Source organism: Talpa europaea (genome assembly GCF_964194135.1).
Source record: "Talpa europaea genome assembly, chromosome: 7".
In the NCBI taxonomy this organism is placed as follows: Eukaryota; Metazoa; Chordata; class Mammalia; order Eulipotyphla; family Talpidae; genus Talpa; species Talpa europaea.
The window spans coordinates 105,835,568-105,848,787 of record NC_140074.1 but is presented as its reverse complement, the minus strand read 5'-3'; the positions used below and the strand labels follow the sequence as shown (position 1 = coordinate 105,848,787).

Genomic DNA, 13,220 nt, shown 5'->3' with positions numbered 1-13,220 from the left:
CCCCACTCTGTCTCTGGTGAATCCTCTCACCCCTGGTTCTTCTGGCCTATAACCCAGTTATTGTACTCATAAACAAAAATGAATCTTTAAAATTAAAAAGCCCATTAGTGACTCCTTCACAGGTAGGCAAGAAACAGACTGTGGGCAAAATTCGGCCCACCAATTTTGTATAAGCCATGAGCTAAAAAGTGATTTTTATAGATGAATATTTATAATTGATTTGATAGAGAATACCAACTTTGAACCACAATCTTCTCAGTAGACTTATAGTACAAAGATTTATACTTACTTTATTTTCAATGTCAGCAACTAAAAAATTGTGAAAAATTGTTACTTGGTCATGTAATTACTTTACATAATATCCTCATTTTTGTCTCTTGCCTTGCTAAATCTAAAGTACTTACTGTCTTGCCTATTACAGAAAAGTCTATAGACCTCTGAAACAGATGTTGCAGAACAAACAGCAAATTAAGAACCAATTGTTTGGGGGCCTCCCCGGTGGTGCAGCGGTTGAGCGCTGGGTTCCGAGGCTGCCCGCAGCCTCTGCAGCGCCAGTTCGATCCCTGGCTGCTCCCCGGCCACCGGAGGAGGGTCCCGCATGGCGCGCAGACCTCTCCTGCCGCCCGCTGCTCCCCTCAGCAGTATACTTCGGTCCTTCTGCCTGCTCTGCTCCCTGCTCTGTCTCTGGTGAATTCTCTCACCCTCCCGCGGTTCTGACTGTACCCAGTGCTTGTATAAATAAATAAATAAGTCTTTAAAAAAAAAAAAAAAAAAGAACCAATTGTTTGATTCTGGGTTTTTGGTACCCCCTGCCCCCAAAAAATAAGAACCAATTAACAAAACTCCACCTCAAATGAGAGCCACCTAGAGCACAAAAAAGTTACTGGGTCATTTCTTATTTTCATAAGGCTCCCCACCTGGCTAGGAGAGCCGCTCTCACTTTTCTGGACCATGAACCCTTTATACTCTTAAAGTTTTCTGAGATCCTTAGAGATTTTGTTCATGTGGGTTATACCTATTGTTAGTAATTAAAACAGAAAATGATACTCCATTTTAAAATAACAATAAATCAAGTTCATATTAACACATCGCCTTTATATAATTTTTTTTCAAAAATTAAGATGATTGACAGTATTTTACATTTTTGAAAATCTCTTTAATATTTAATTTAAACAAAGACACTTGGATTCTCTAATTGCTTCTGCTGTAGAATGTTGTTTTGGTTAAAGTATAAGAAGAAAATCCAATTTCATACATATTACAAAATGCATGGAAAAAAGAAGAGCATTTTAATAGTTTTTTCATATAACTGGATATTCTTCTTTGACACATTAAAGCTAGACAAATGGTTATTTTCCTTTTCTCTTTTTCATTCCTCAAATTGTATCTTTTTTTTAAAGATTTATTTATTCATGCATACAAGAACCAGGGTACAGGCCAGATGTGCAGGAGGGTGAGAGGATTCACCAGAGACAGAGTGGGGAGCAGAGAGGGCAGACTAACTGAAATACACTGCTGACGGGAGCAGCAGGCAAGTCAAGAGAGGTCTGCCACGCCATGTGGCTAGCTCCCTGGCTGGGGATCGAACTTGTGCTACAGTGGCTGCAGATAGCTTCACAGTGCTGACACTTAAACCCTTGTGCCACCAGGAAGTCCCCTGTCAACCATTCTTTCACAAAAAAGCAGTGCTGCCATCTGAAAAATCAGATGGGGCATTTTCTCAAGTCAACCATGTCTCCTTGCTACACAGAAATGCTTTTTAGGCATGATTCGTATTTCATCATATGGAATTTAAAAAAAAAAACACCTGTACTCAAGATTCAAGATTTAATAAGATAAAATTTTAATGTTTCAATAAGGACAGTTCTAAGTGAAACTGCCCCTTTACCTCCAAGTACATGTTAGTTAAGAATACAATGATACTGCCTTGATTCATAGTAGGCACCAGCAGTGCAAATGCTAACACAATTAAAAAGTCAAATAATACCTAAATATTAACCCTCCCATGCATCTGGCCTATTTTTATGTTAATACTTTGACTTCATGGACCCTTTGAAAGGATCTTGGGACTCCAAAAGGGTGTGTAGACTCTAATTTTTATTCGCTTCTAAATGGTCCTGCCAAATTACAAGGAAAAAAAAAAACCAAATGGACTTCATTAACATTGATTTTCATCCTGAATTCAGCAACTGAATTAGAGTTATTATAAAGCTGAAGGCACTGGCTTGAGACAATTAAAGAACATGTGTATACTTCTCAGTATATTTTTTGTAATCTTCTAAATACCTTGTAAAGGGCAAGAATGGACACAGTGCAGGTTTTCTGATCCCATGAAGACCGGGTGAAGGAGGCGTCAGAGCCCTTAGTGGCTTTTTGCAGGTCTTTTTATTGGGATTTACCCGGTACACAGCAGGCAGGGGTGCTGGGGGGCTGGGAGGCCTGCCAGCCTCCCAGTCCCCAGCAAGTCTTCACTCTATCTGGGTTCTCCGGCCTTCTCTCAGCTTCTGCTTCTCTTGCTTCTCTCTCGGCTTCTGCTCATTCTTGGCTTCTTCTGCTGCTGCTGGCGTCCCCGTGATGCCGCCCTTAAAAGCATAGTCTCAGCCCAGGTGAATCTCATCTACCTATGCCCACACCCTACTCCAGGTGCCTGCCATCAGGCATGCATTCAGGACTGCAAGGATCCATCATCTATCCTGATGGCGGGAGGGCAGAAAAGCCTGACATTTTTCTTTACCCTACATACCTCAACAACAGATTTGTAACTACCAGCTCTCAGAAGGCTTTATGCTGTATCTGTATGCAATAAATCAAAACGAGTTCACTACATTTTCCTAATCATGTTTTCAGTGGGAAAACCCATTCTCATAGGCGCTGTAATTACACATAAATCTTAAATGGAAAGCATAAGTGTGATATGGGTCTAAAGTAACCAACAGCAGGATAGATCATCCTTACCTAACATCCTTCCCCACAGTCATAGCAGCAATCACTTTCTTCACAGCCTCCTTTCTCTTTTCCTTCTTTTCATTGTTGAGTTCGGCTTTTAATTCAAAGATTTCTCCTACAAGAAAAGAGAACAAATGGGTGAGGTCCCAGCACTAGCAATCTAAACAAAATATTGCACTATATAATAACTAATACCACAACAGCTAACCAAAGGCTGCAACTGAAATAAGATCATTTAAAAACTATACAATAGGTATGACCCAAATCCCAGAATATTAACTGATTCACTGATGGTGACACTATCTTCTAGGTTATTGTCAGAGAGCAATGTGAATTCAGATCTCTAGGAACCACATGAGTGGAGAAAAAGCAAATCTCACCATATCTAACATCCGTGGTGAAAGAATGGTGATCTGAGGGATGATATCCCATCAGAATTTTAAGGTCATTAGGAAAAAAAATTAATGAAGACAGGGAACAGGTGCACACATCAATGTTTTCAAGTCAGAAGAGAATCTAGTAACCTCATTCACCCACTATCAATTTTATAAAGAACTGAGGCTAAAGGTCAAAGAATGAGGAAGTGATAGAGCTGGCCTTAAAACTCTTTCTACTGATTATTGATTCCAGCGGGTCTCAACCTTGGCAACACACTAAGATTATCTGTAAAGTATTTTAAAATAACAACATTTAAGATCCCTCGGGGAACAAATAAATCAGCATGCCAAGGACGAACTCTTAACATTCATTTTTAAAGTTCCCCCAAGTGATTCTTGGAAGACAGAATCACTGCTCTAATTAGTACTTAAGAAGTTAATATGTTTTAAGGGCCCATCTTACTTAATCAATCTAACAAGAATAATAACTTGAAGCTTCAAAAATGGTACAAACTAGATTCATTTCTTTTTTTTTTTTTCAAATATTTATTTATTTATGCATACAACAGGTAGGGTACAGGTCAGAGATGCGGGGGGGGGGGGGGGGTGAGAGGATTCACCAGAGACAGAGTGGGGAACAGAACAGGCAGACTGACTGAAACACACTGCTGAGGGGAGCAGAGGGTGAGTCAGGAGAGGTCTGCTTCACCATGTGGGTTGCTCCCTAGCCGACCAGGGATTGAACTTGTGCTGCAGAGGCTACGCATTGCTTCATAGTGTGGTGCTTAACCCCTGTGCCACCAGGGAGGCCCCAAACTAGAGACATTTCTAAAGGTACAATCATGAGTGACTACTCAGGGCCTGCAATGTATATCCCACTATTTTAAGGAACAAGCTCACATATCTTGGGAAAGTTGGAACTAAAAATACAGGGAAAAAATGACAACTCTTACTAGTTTTAAAAGAAAGAAGAAAATATTTAAAAAAAATATTTTAAATAAATATTTAAAAAGAAAAAAAATATACCGCTAAGTTCATGAAAAAGAAGTTGACTATTCCCACTTTGACTTTCCATTTATACCCTTAAAAAATTCTACAACTGTGTCTCATTTTCTTTCACCTTTGTGATTTTCTTGATGCTCATTTTAACCAAACTGCATTCACCATCATAGAGAGCATGGGAGAGCAAGCTATGTGATCTGCTGAAGCCTCTAGATGTAAAGAATGAAACAGGTAAGAAAGAGAGGTTGAGGCCTCCCTGGTGGCACAGTGGTTAAAGTTTCAGGGCTATCAAGCTATAGCCAGCCACTGCAGCATGAGTTTGATCCCCCGTCAGGGAGCTAGCCCACATAGCTCAGCAGACCTCTCCTGTGTCGCCTGCTCCTGCTCCCCTCAGCAGTATATTTCAGTCAATCTGCCTGTTCTGCTCCCCACTCTGACTCTGGTGAATCCTCTCACCCCCTGCACTTTTGGCCCGCACCCCAGTTCTTGCATAAAAAAGTAAATCTTTAAAAAAAAGAGAGAGGTTGAGCACTATAAAAGCAGTATCAATATCCACTGCCCACTGCCAATAAGGCAAACAATTAACATTACAAAAATTGCTGCTTTATTTCACTGACAACTGAAAAATAGCACAGCCAGAAAAGTTGGGCTCTTTAAACAGTCATTTCTCTTCTTTCATCAAGTCCTCTGCTGCCAAATCCAGCTCTTAGGGTTCCCATCATTTACTTCTGGAAACAGTAAAGGACAAGCATCAGGGTTTCAGAAAGTCTGATTACGAACAGCAGCAGGAGCTGAAGAATCGAAACAGGATGTAATTGAAATTATTCCAATTCCAACAGCATAAACGTAAAGACTATGTTCCCGAGGCAGTTCCGGTGGGTGTTGTAGGAAGTAAAAGGGACACAGTCTATCCATTTTTTTAAATGTGGTATTTACCCAGCTGTGATTCAATCTTTAAATTTCAAATTTTTACAAATCCCTGAATTTAAAAATAAAAGGTTACCAGGACCCCATTATGAGAAGGTTTGAAAAATTAAATGAGCTTTTACATCTTTTTTATGCCATTATAGACAATATCTTGTTACCAAATCAAGTTAATAAAGAAATGTTAGTAGAGAAATAAATGAATACATTTCAGAATAAGATAATTTTAAAAAGCTAAAAGTGAATGACAAGGGGCTGACAGTTTTAGTGAGGTGTAAGTAATAAAGACAGTTGGAGGCAAAGAGGCACCCTAATTGAGGCAAGCAATCTCATACATACTACAATTTTATTCAGTTCTTATTTTTTTCCCTTTCCTTCCCCTAATCTAATCTACCAAGCACTAACAGCAAATGTTCTCAACCTTGGCTAAAGGTTAGAAAAATGTGGGGAGCTTTTAAAAACTCCCACACCTAGGCCATATCCCAGACCAATGACACCAGAACCCAGGAGTGAAGGGAGGAGTAAATGTGATCTAGATATCACTGTTTTATATCTCCCTGGGTGAAGGAAAGGCTGAAAACTACTGAATAGTTAATAAAATTAAGGAACTCACTATCAAGTTTTCTATACAGTAACAGAAAAGCTTGTTTACCCTTATATAACTCCAAACGATAGAACGGGACAGATATGCTTAAACTTTGTAGAAAACATACTGGTGTTTCTTGCTCACTCCAAGCCATCATAGTGTGCCCTCCTGCTCTTTTTTTTTTTTTTTAAAGATTTATTTATTTGTTTGTTTATATTTATTTATTTATACAAGCACTGGGTACAGTCAGAAGCGCAGGAGGGTGAGAGAATTCACCAGAGTCAGAGCGGGGAGCAGAGCAGGCAGAAGGACCGAAGTACACTGCTGAGGGGAGCAGCGGGCGGCAGGAGAGGTCTGCGCGCAGTGTGGGACCCTCACCCGGTGGCCAGGGATTGAACCGGTGCTGCAGAGGCTGCAGGCAGCTTCACAACCCAGGGCTCAACCGCTGCGCCACCGGGGAGGTCCTCCTGCTCTTTCTTAATTTTAATTTTGAAACCATTTCAATCTTAAAGTTGCAAGATTCCCAAATTGTTAATATTGTGCCATATTTGCTTTATCATACTTTCTATATATTTTTTTCCCCCTGAATCACTTTAACAGTAAGCTGCAGGCGTGTCTCTTTAGATCTAAACAGTTTCTAAACCAAGGAATTATTTCACATAACCAGAAGATTATGATCAAAATCAGGAAATTTAACAATGATAAAGCTAACCTCGAGACCTTTCTTAGAAGTCTTAATAATGTCCTTTAAAGTAATTTTGCCCCAGGCCTCCCCTGGTGGCGCAGAAAGCTGCCCGCAGCCTCAGCAGTGTGGGTTTGATACCCGCCCACCTGTGAGGGTCCCACATGGGGCGCAGACCTTTCCTGCCCCGCCCACTGCTCCCCTCAGCAGTGTATTTTGTCAGTCTGCCTTATCTGTTCCCAGCTCTGTCTCTGGTGAATTCTCTCACCCTCCTGTGCTTCTGACTGCACCCAGTGCTTGTATAAATAAATAAATAAATCTCTAAAAAAAAAATAAAATAGAAAAAAAAATAAAATTTATAAAGTAATTTTGCCCCAACCCCTTCAGTCATTGAATTCAATGCACTGCATTCATTGTCCAGTCTCTTTAGTCTCTTTTGAGGTTTAACAGTTCTTCTCCAGCCTTTGTCCCTCATAATGACATTTTAAATAAGCCTAGGGCAATTACTTTTATAGAATGCCTTCAGTTTTGGGGTTGTTATAGATTGTCCCTCCTGATTACACTGTGGTTATACAGTTTGGCATGCATAATTCATAAATGATGGTGTGTTCTTCTTAGTGCACACATCAAGAGGAAAAATTATGTTAATCTGTATTATTACTGGTTGGAACAATGAATACTTGGCTAAGGTGGTAAATGACAGGTTTTGACACCATTAAACCACTATTCTTTTTCTTTTTAATTAGTAAATAATTTAAGACTATTAAGTATCTGGTTTCTCATCAAACTTTCACCTGCTAGTTATTTCAGGATTAATTTGTGACTCCTGCCTGAATTAACTACTGAAATGATTTCTGTGTATACTTATTATTCAAAGGGTTATAATCCACTACTGTTACCAATTTTTTTTCCAAAAGTATACATATAGCTTCTTTCTTTTTAAGATTTATTTATTTATGCATAAAAGTACTGGCCGGAAGTGTGAGGGATGAGAGGATTCACCAAAGACAGAGTGGGGAACACAACAGGTGGATTGACTGAAATACACTGCTGAGGGGAGCAGCAGGTGAGACGGAGAGGTCTGCTGCCCCATGTGGGTTAGCTCCCTGGCCAGGGATCAAACTTGTGCTGCAGTGGCTGTGGTTAACTTCATAGTGTTGAGAGTTTAACCCCTTGTGCCACGAGGGAGGCCCTACTGTTACCAATTTTTTTTTTTTTAATAGAGGCATGTTTTTATTTATTTATTTGTTTGTTTGTTTGTTTTGTTTATACATGCACTGGGTATAGTCAGAAGCACGGGAGGGTGAGAGAATTCACCAGAGCCAGAGCGGGGAGCAGAGCAGGCAGAAGGACCGAAGTACACTGCTGAGGGGAGCAGCGGGCGGCAGGAGAGGTCTGCGCGCCATGTGGGACCCTCCTCCGGTGGCCGGGGAGCAGCTGGGGATCGAACCGGCGCCGCAGAGGCGGCGGGCAGCTTCGCAACCCAGCGCTCAACCGCTGCGCCACCGGGGAGGCCCCTGTTATCAATTTTTAAAATTCTCAAATTATCTCAAATTTGGCCAGTGTGAGTCCCTTCAAACAAAGCTTTTCCTTGATACAGGATTTTTTTGAGCATTTCATAACTTTCTGGCACAAGATATTCATGTTCATAGTGTTCAACTTTCCCTTGACCTAGTCCTGAAATCACTGATTTCTCAGGGGAGTCCTGATTCCTTTAAGTGCGAAATATTAAGTAACCAAGATTTGGGTTATTAGTAATAGTATTGAAACTACACTGACTTGGAGGAAATTAGGACATTTATCAGAAACTTCACAAATGTTTGGATGTTGAGAAAATGTGATTTGTACATAGTAAGCACTCAAATATTTACCGAATAAATGAATATATAAAGGTAGAGGTATTTTGCTGAGTGTTTGTCAAAACAAATCTTAGTTAAATCTGGAGACAGGGTCTCCCTGGTGGCATAGGGATTAAGTCTCAATGCTATCACCACAATGGCCTGCATTCAATCCCAGCTAGGGAGCTAACTCACATATGTAGACCTCTCCTGTCTCACCCACGGCTCCCCTAAGCAGTGTATTTCAGTAGATCCGCCTGTTCTGCTCCCCACTCTGTCTCTGGTGAATCCTCTCACCCCCAGGACCTCTGTTCTACACCCCAGTTCTATGTATAAATAAATAAATCTTTAAGAAAAAAAAATCTGGAGACAGTTGGCAGGCTGAGCCCAGGAAACATTACAGGGGAAGTAAGAGAGAAAACTTCTGGGGAAGAGAAGTTTTCATATTTCAACCACCGGAGAAGAAAAAAAGGTACATTTGAGAAGGTGAATTGTTGTAAAATAAGTGGAATAGTTGGTGTCATTCCTAAATACTTCAGTAAACATACGGACTGCTGAATACAAAAGCAAAGAATTATGATCTTGCAACATAAACTAAGCTTAGCTGAGGGGCACAACTGGCTAAAAAAAGCTAGCCCTGTTCGTCTTTGATGAGAAGGTCATCTATACCACTAGAGATAAGCTATTTTATTTAGAACAATTTTACAAAAGATGAAGAGACTGAAGTTTCCCAAGAAAAGTTCTTAATTCCTAGGCCCAGCCCATATTAAAAACCAGTATTACATTTCTGAGGCAATGATGTTAATAAATTCAAAGCCATTCAAATATTTTATGACCTAAAAATCACAGAATTGACTCTAGAGATATCCTATTTTAAGAACAAAGAATATATTTAGACAAAACCTCAACAAAGAATGAGGCAGAGCTATATCGAGGGATATGAAAATATTAAATTTCTGTGCATGGTTTTACATGAGCCTTTTTTCATTAAAGAGAAAACCTTTCAAAAACATATATTAACAATGCACTTACACACATAGAAAAAGACTGAGGACACAGACCGAATTCCCCTCGGGATCAGAAGTAGGGAAAAAAAGTTTCCTTTTCATTATTTTACATATCTATAATACTTAAATAATACTCCTTTTATGAAATGTTTACTTCTAAGTAAAAAATTAAAAGATTAATGTGCTCCTTCCTGTTTTGATCTCTCAGATCTATCTTCTATGGATCTACGTTGGATCACTTCCTTTCACTAAAACAGAAACTTCAGAATGATATATATCACAGCCCCATCTTAAAAGATCTGTACTTTTATAATACTCAAGCACATTTCCATAGATCCCCAATGAGTACATGCATAACATGCATGTCTGAAGAGATCAGACATTCTACTTGGAACACTCTTAAAACAATCTTTCAAAGGATCTCAAAGCTTTAATAGGTTTTTATACTAACCTTTTTTATTGGTTGTGAAGTACTTGGAGTCAGTCATGGTTTTGGATCTTTAATGTGCACCTACAGCAAAAGAAAAGAATTCCTTTATCCAAGTTACTTATGTCCAGCAAGACATTTATTAACTTTAACAATATGAGTTCCATCTCCAGCCAGGGAACTGATCCACATGTCACAACAGACCTCTCCTGTCTAGCCCACTGCTCCCCTCAGCAGTGTGTTTCAGTAGATCCACCTGTTCTGCTCCCCACTCTGTCTCTGGTGAATCATCTCTAGCCCCTGCACCTCTGGCCTATACCTCACTTCTTGTATGTATAAATAAATAAATCTATAAAAAATAATAATAATGAGTATCTTCTTCCTTACCACCATCACTGGTGACTCACAGGATGTAAAGATAATTAAGAATCTAACTCTTGCCTCAAGAAGCTAATTGGAGCAAAATCCAAAGCAGTAATCTGAACCTACCACAGTTTCATAATCTTATCTGCAATTATCTCCTCAAAGCCTCCAACACCTAAAGCTACACCTTTTTGTATATACATCTTCAATTAGTCATTCAAATATTTAAGCAAAAGTTTGTTTAGAAAGATCTCCCCAAATCTTTCCATTCAGGAAAATCTGGTTCACTTCCCTGCTTAAAGAGAGTCACTCCAAAACATGTATGCATTCTTCAGTTGCACAAAGTTAAAAGAGGAAACAATTCTGCTAACCTAATCACCATTACATTTTACTTTCTTTTTTTTTTTAAAGATTTATTTATGCATACAAGAACTGTGGTACAGGCCAGAAGTGTGAGGGGGGTGAGAGGATTCACCAGCGACAGAGTGGGGAACAGAACAGGCAGATTGACTGAAATACACTGCTGAGGGGAGCAGCGGGCGAGTCAGGAGAGGTCTGCTGCGCCATGTGGGTAGCTCCCTGGCCAGGGATCGAACACATGCTGCAATGGCTGCGGACAGCTTCATAGGTTGCGTCTTAAGCCCTTGCGCCACCAGGGAAGCCCTACATTCTACTTTCAATGAAAGAAATCTCTTTCAGGAAAACAAAGCCTAACTTAATAGAATATTCCTTCATGACAAACACCCAGAGAGGCAAACATGCCTTACATATAGTTATTTCCAACAACCTACACTTAGCCTAACAGTATTCTAAAAGAATAAATTATAAGCTTACAGTTTAAAATAAGACAAAAAATGGAGATAACTATTCAGTCTTATGGAATGTAAGAGAATCAGAACTGCATTAAAACTTAAAAGAACGTGGATCCGAGCCTCTACTGACTGTTCTGTTCAAATTTCAAAAACTGACATAGCTGATACATGGCTTCCCCCCCAAAAATAAAAGTTGCATGAACCAATCACATTTTTCCAAAATAATGAGATGTTTTCTGATATAACAATTTTTCTTAGGTACTTCACCTCTTTAAAATACATTAAAATTTTCTTTTAATAATATTTCCTCTGAACTCAAAAATCAATTTCTTCCTCACCACCATCATTAACAATACCTATTACCAGATTTAGTACAGATACCCTGGCAACTGCTCATTACCATCAAAATAACACAAATGATAATATATTTGGCAAACTTGAGTAATAACACACTTGGCAAACAATAGTAAGAAATGTATCTGGAAGCACTAAACAAATCAATGTAATTAAAGAAAAGGAAAAAGAGCCAGATAAACATGAAATAATGAAAAAAGTCTGGCTCAAATCTGCTCTCTAAAATGTGCTACTTGGACAATCCAAGAAGTAGCCTCATTTGCTAATATCCTTCCAGGCAGCTCTGTACTGACCCTTACGTAATACTGATTTAGGTTATACCATTATTTCACTGAATTACCTTGTTTAAAAATGTGAGTTAAAACTTAAAAATGAGAGAAAGCAGAAATCTGTTTTGGTAGTATTTATCATTAAAAATTAACCTATAATTGGTGCCTACCTGATGGCACAAGGAGTTAAGTCTGAACACTATGTAGCTATTACCAGCCACTGCAGCACTAGTTCGACACCCCAGCCAGGAAGCTAACTCACATGGGGAAGCAGACCTCTCCTGTCTCACCAGCTGCTACCCTCAGCAGTGTATTTCAGTAGATCTGCCTATTCTGCTCCCCACTCTGTCTCTGGTGAATCCTCTCACCACCACCACCACCCCACCCCTCCTACACCCAAGCTCTTGTATGCACAAATAAAATAAATCTTAAAAAAAAATTAACCTGTAACACAAGCTTGCCTTATGCAGAATCTTCATAATTGCCTTTCTAGCAAAAACTCAAAGAATGATATAATCATTTAATCCCATTGACAATGTAAACTATATATGTCAGACAAATTAAAGAAAGGAGCCCTTCACATAAAAGACCTGGTATAAAGTCACCATCTAAGAATTTATATACATAGAAATGAGACTAAAAGCTTAAGGCCAGTATAGTCTATCTAGGATGCTATTATGCCATTCTAAATCCTATGGGGTCTTCAAAGCTTAAAACTTGATTAAGATTTTTAAACAAAATATGCTTGGAATTTTTCATCCAGTTTCTTTGAAAAAGGAACAAAATATGTTCTGTTTTCTAGCTCCTTTTTTTTTTTTAAGATTTATTTATTTATTTATACAAGAACTGGGGTACATGCCAGAGGTGTGGGAGGGTGAAAGAATTCACCAGAGACAGAGTGGGGTACAGAACAGGCAGACAACCAAAAACACTGCCTAGGGGAGTAGAGGGCAAGACAGGAGAGGTATGCTGTGCCATGTGGGTATTTCCCTGGCCGGCCAGGAATCGAAGCTGCGGACAGCTTCATAGCGCTGTGCTCACCGGGGAGGGCACTGTTTTCTAGCTCTTATACACATGTCTATGAAGTTCTTAAAAGCCTTCATCACCATCTCCTAAACATTACATTAACCTAGTCTTAAATCCTACCTTATTAGCAACCCACATATCATTGCCTATCCTACCAAATTTCATTGTCAAAGAATATATTTCTGTTCTATTCATTGCGAACATTAAATGTTCTTAACTAGAGACTAATGTACCCAATCACAAAATTTCAGAGAAGAGAAAGAAGTGAAGTAATCTAGAAGCCCAATTAAGAATCCCCACTCTTAAAAAAAAGGAGGAGAAACATACTCTCTTAGCTTGTACAATTGTAAACAAAGATAATGAAATGCCCGTTACCCTTATTGGTAGAAAAACTTTGTATGAAGTGAGTTTCTGCCTTAAACCAAAAGCACAGGGCCTGCCCGGTGGTGCAGCAGTTGAGTGCTGGGTTGCGAAGCTGCCTGCAGCCTCTGCAGCACCGGTTCGATCCCCGGCCACCAGGTGAGGGTCCCACATGGTGCAGACCCCTCCTGCCGCCCGCTGCTCCCCTCAGCAGTGTACCTCGGTCCTTCTGCCTGTTCTGCTCCCT

General features: G+C 39.6%; 1 protein-coding gene across 2 annotated transcripts in view; it reads right to left on the bottom strand.

Moving 5' to 3' along the window:
* The window catches only part of AP2B1 (adaptor related protein complex 2 subunit beta 1), a gene marked incomplete at its 5' end in the record, with an annotated part of 93,233 nt that extends 83,383 nt beyond the window's left edge, over positions 1 to 9,850 (bottom strand). For both annotated transcript variants that reach the window (XM_084239399.1, XM_084239400.1), the window contains 2 exons: positions 2,956 to 3,061; positions 9,814 to 9,850. In XM_084239399.1, coding sequence (XP_084095525.1) covers positions 2,956 to 3,061; positions 9,814 to 9,850 — 143 coding nt within the window. The remainder of the gene's footprint in view (positions 1 to 2,955; positions 3,062 to 9,813) is intronic.
* Positions 9,851 to 13,220: the final 3,370 nt, after the last annotated feature.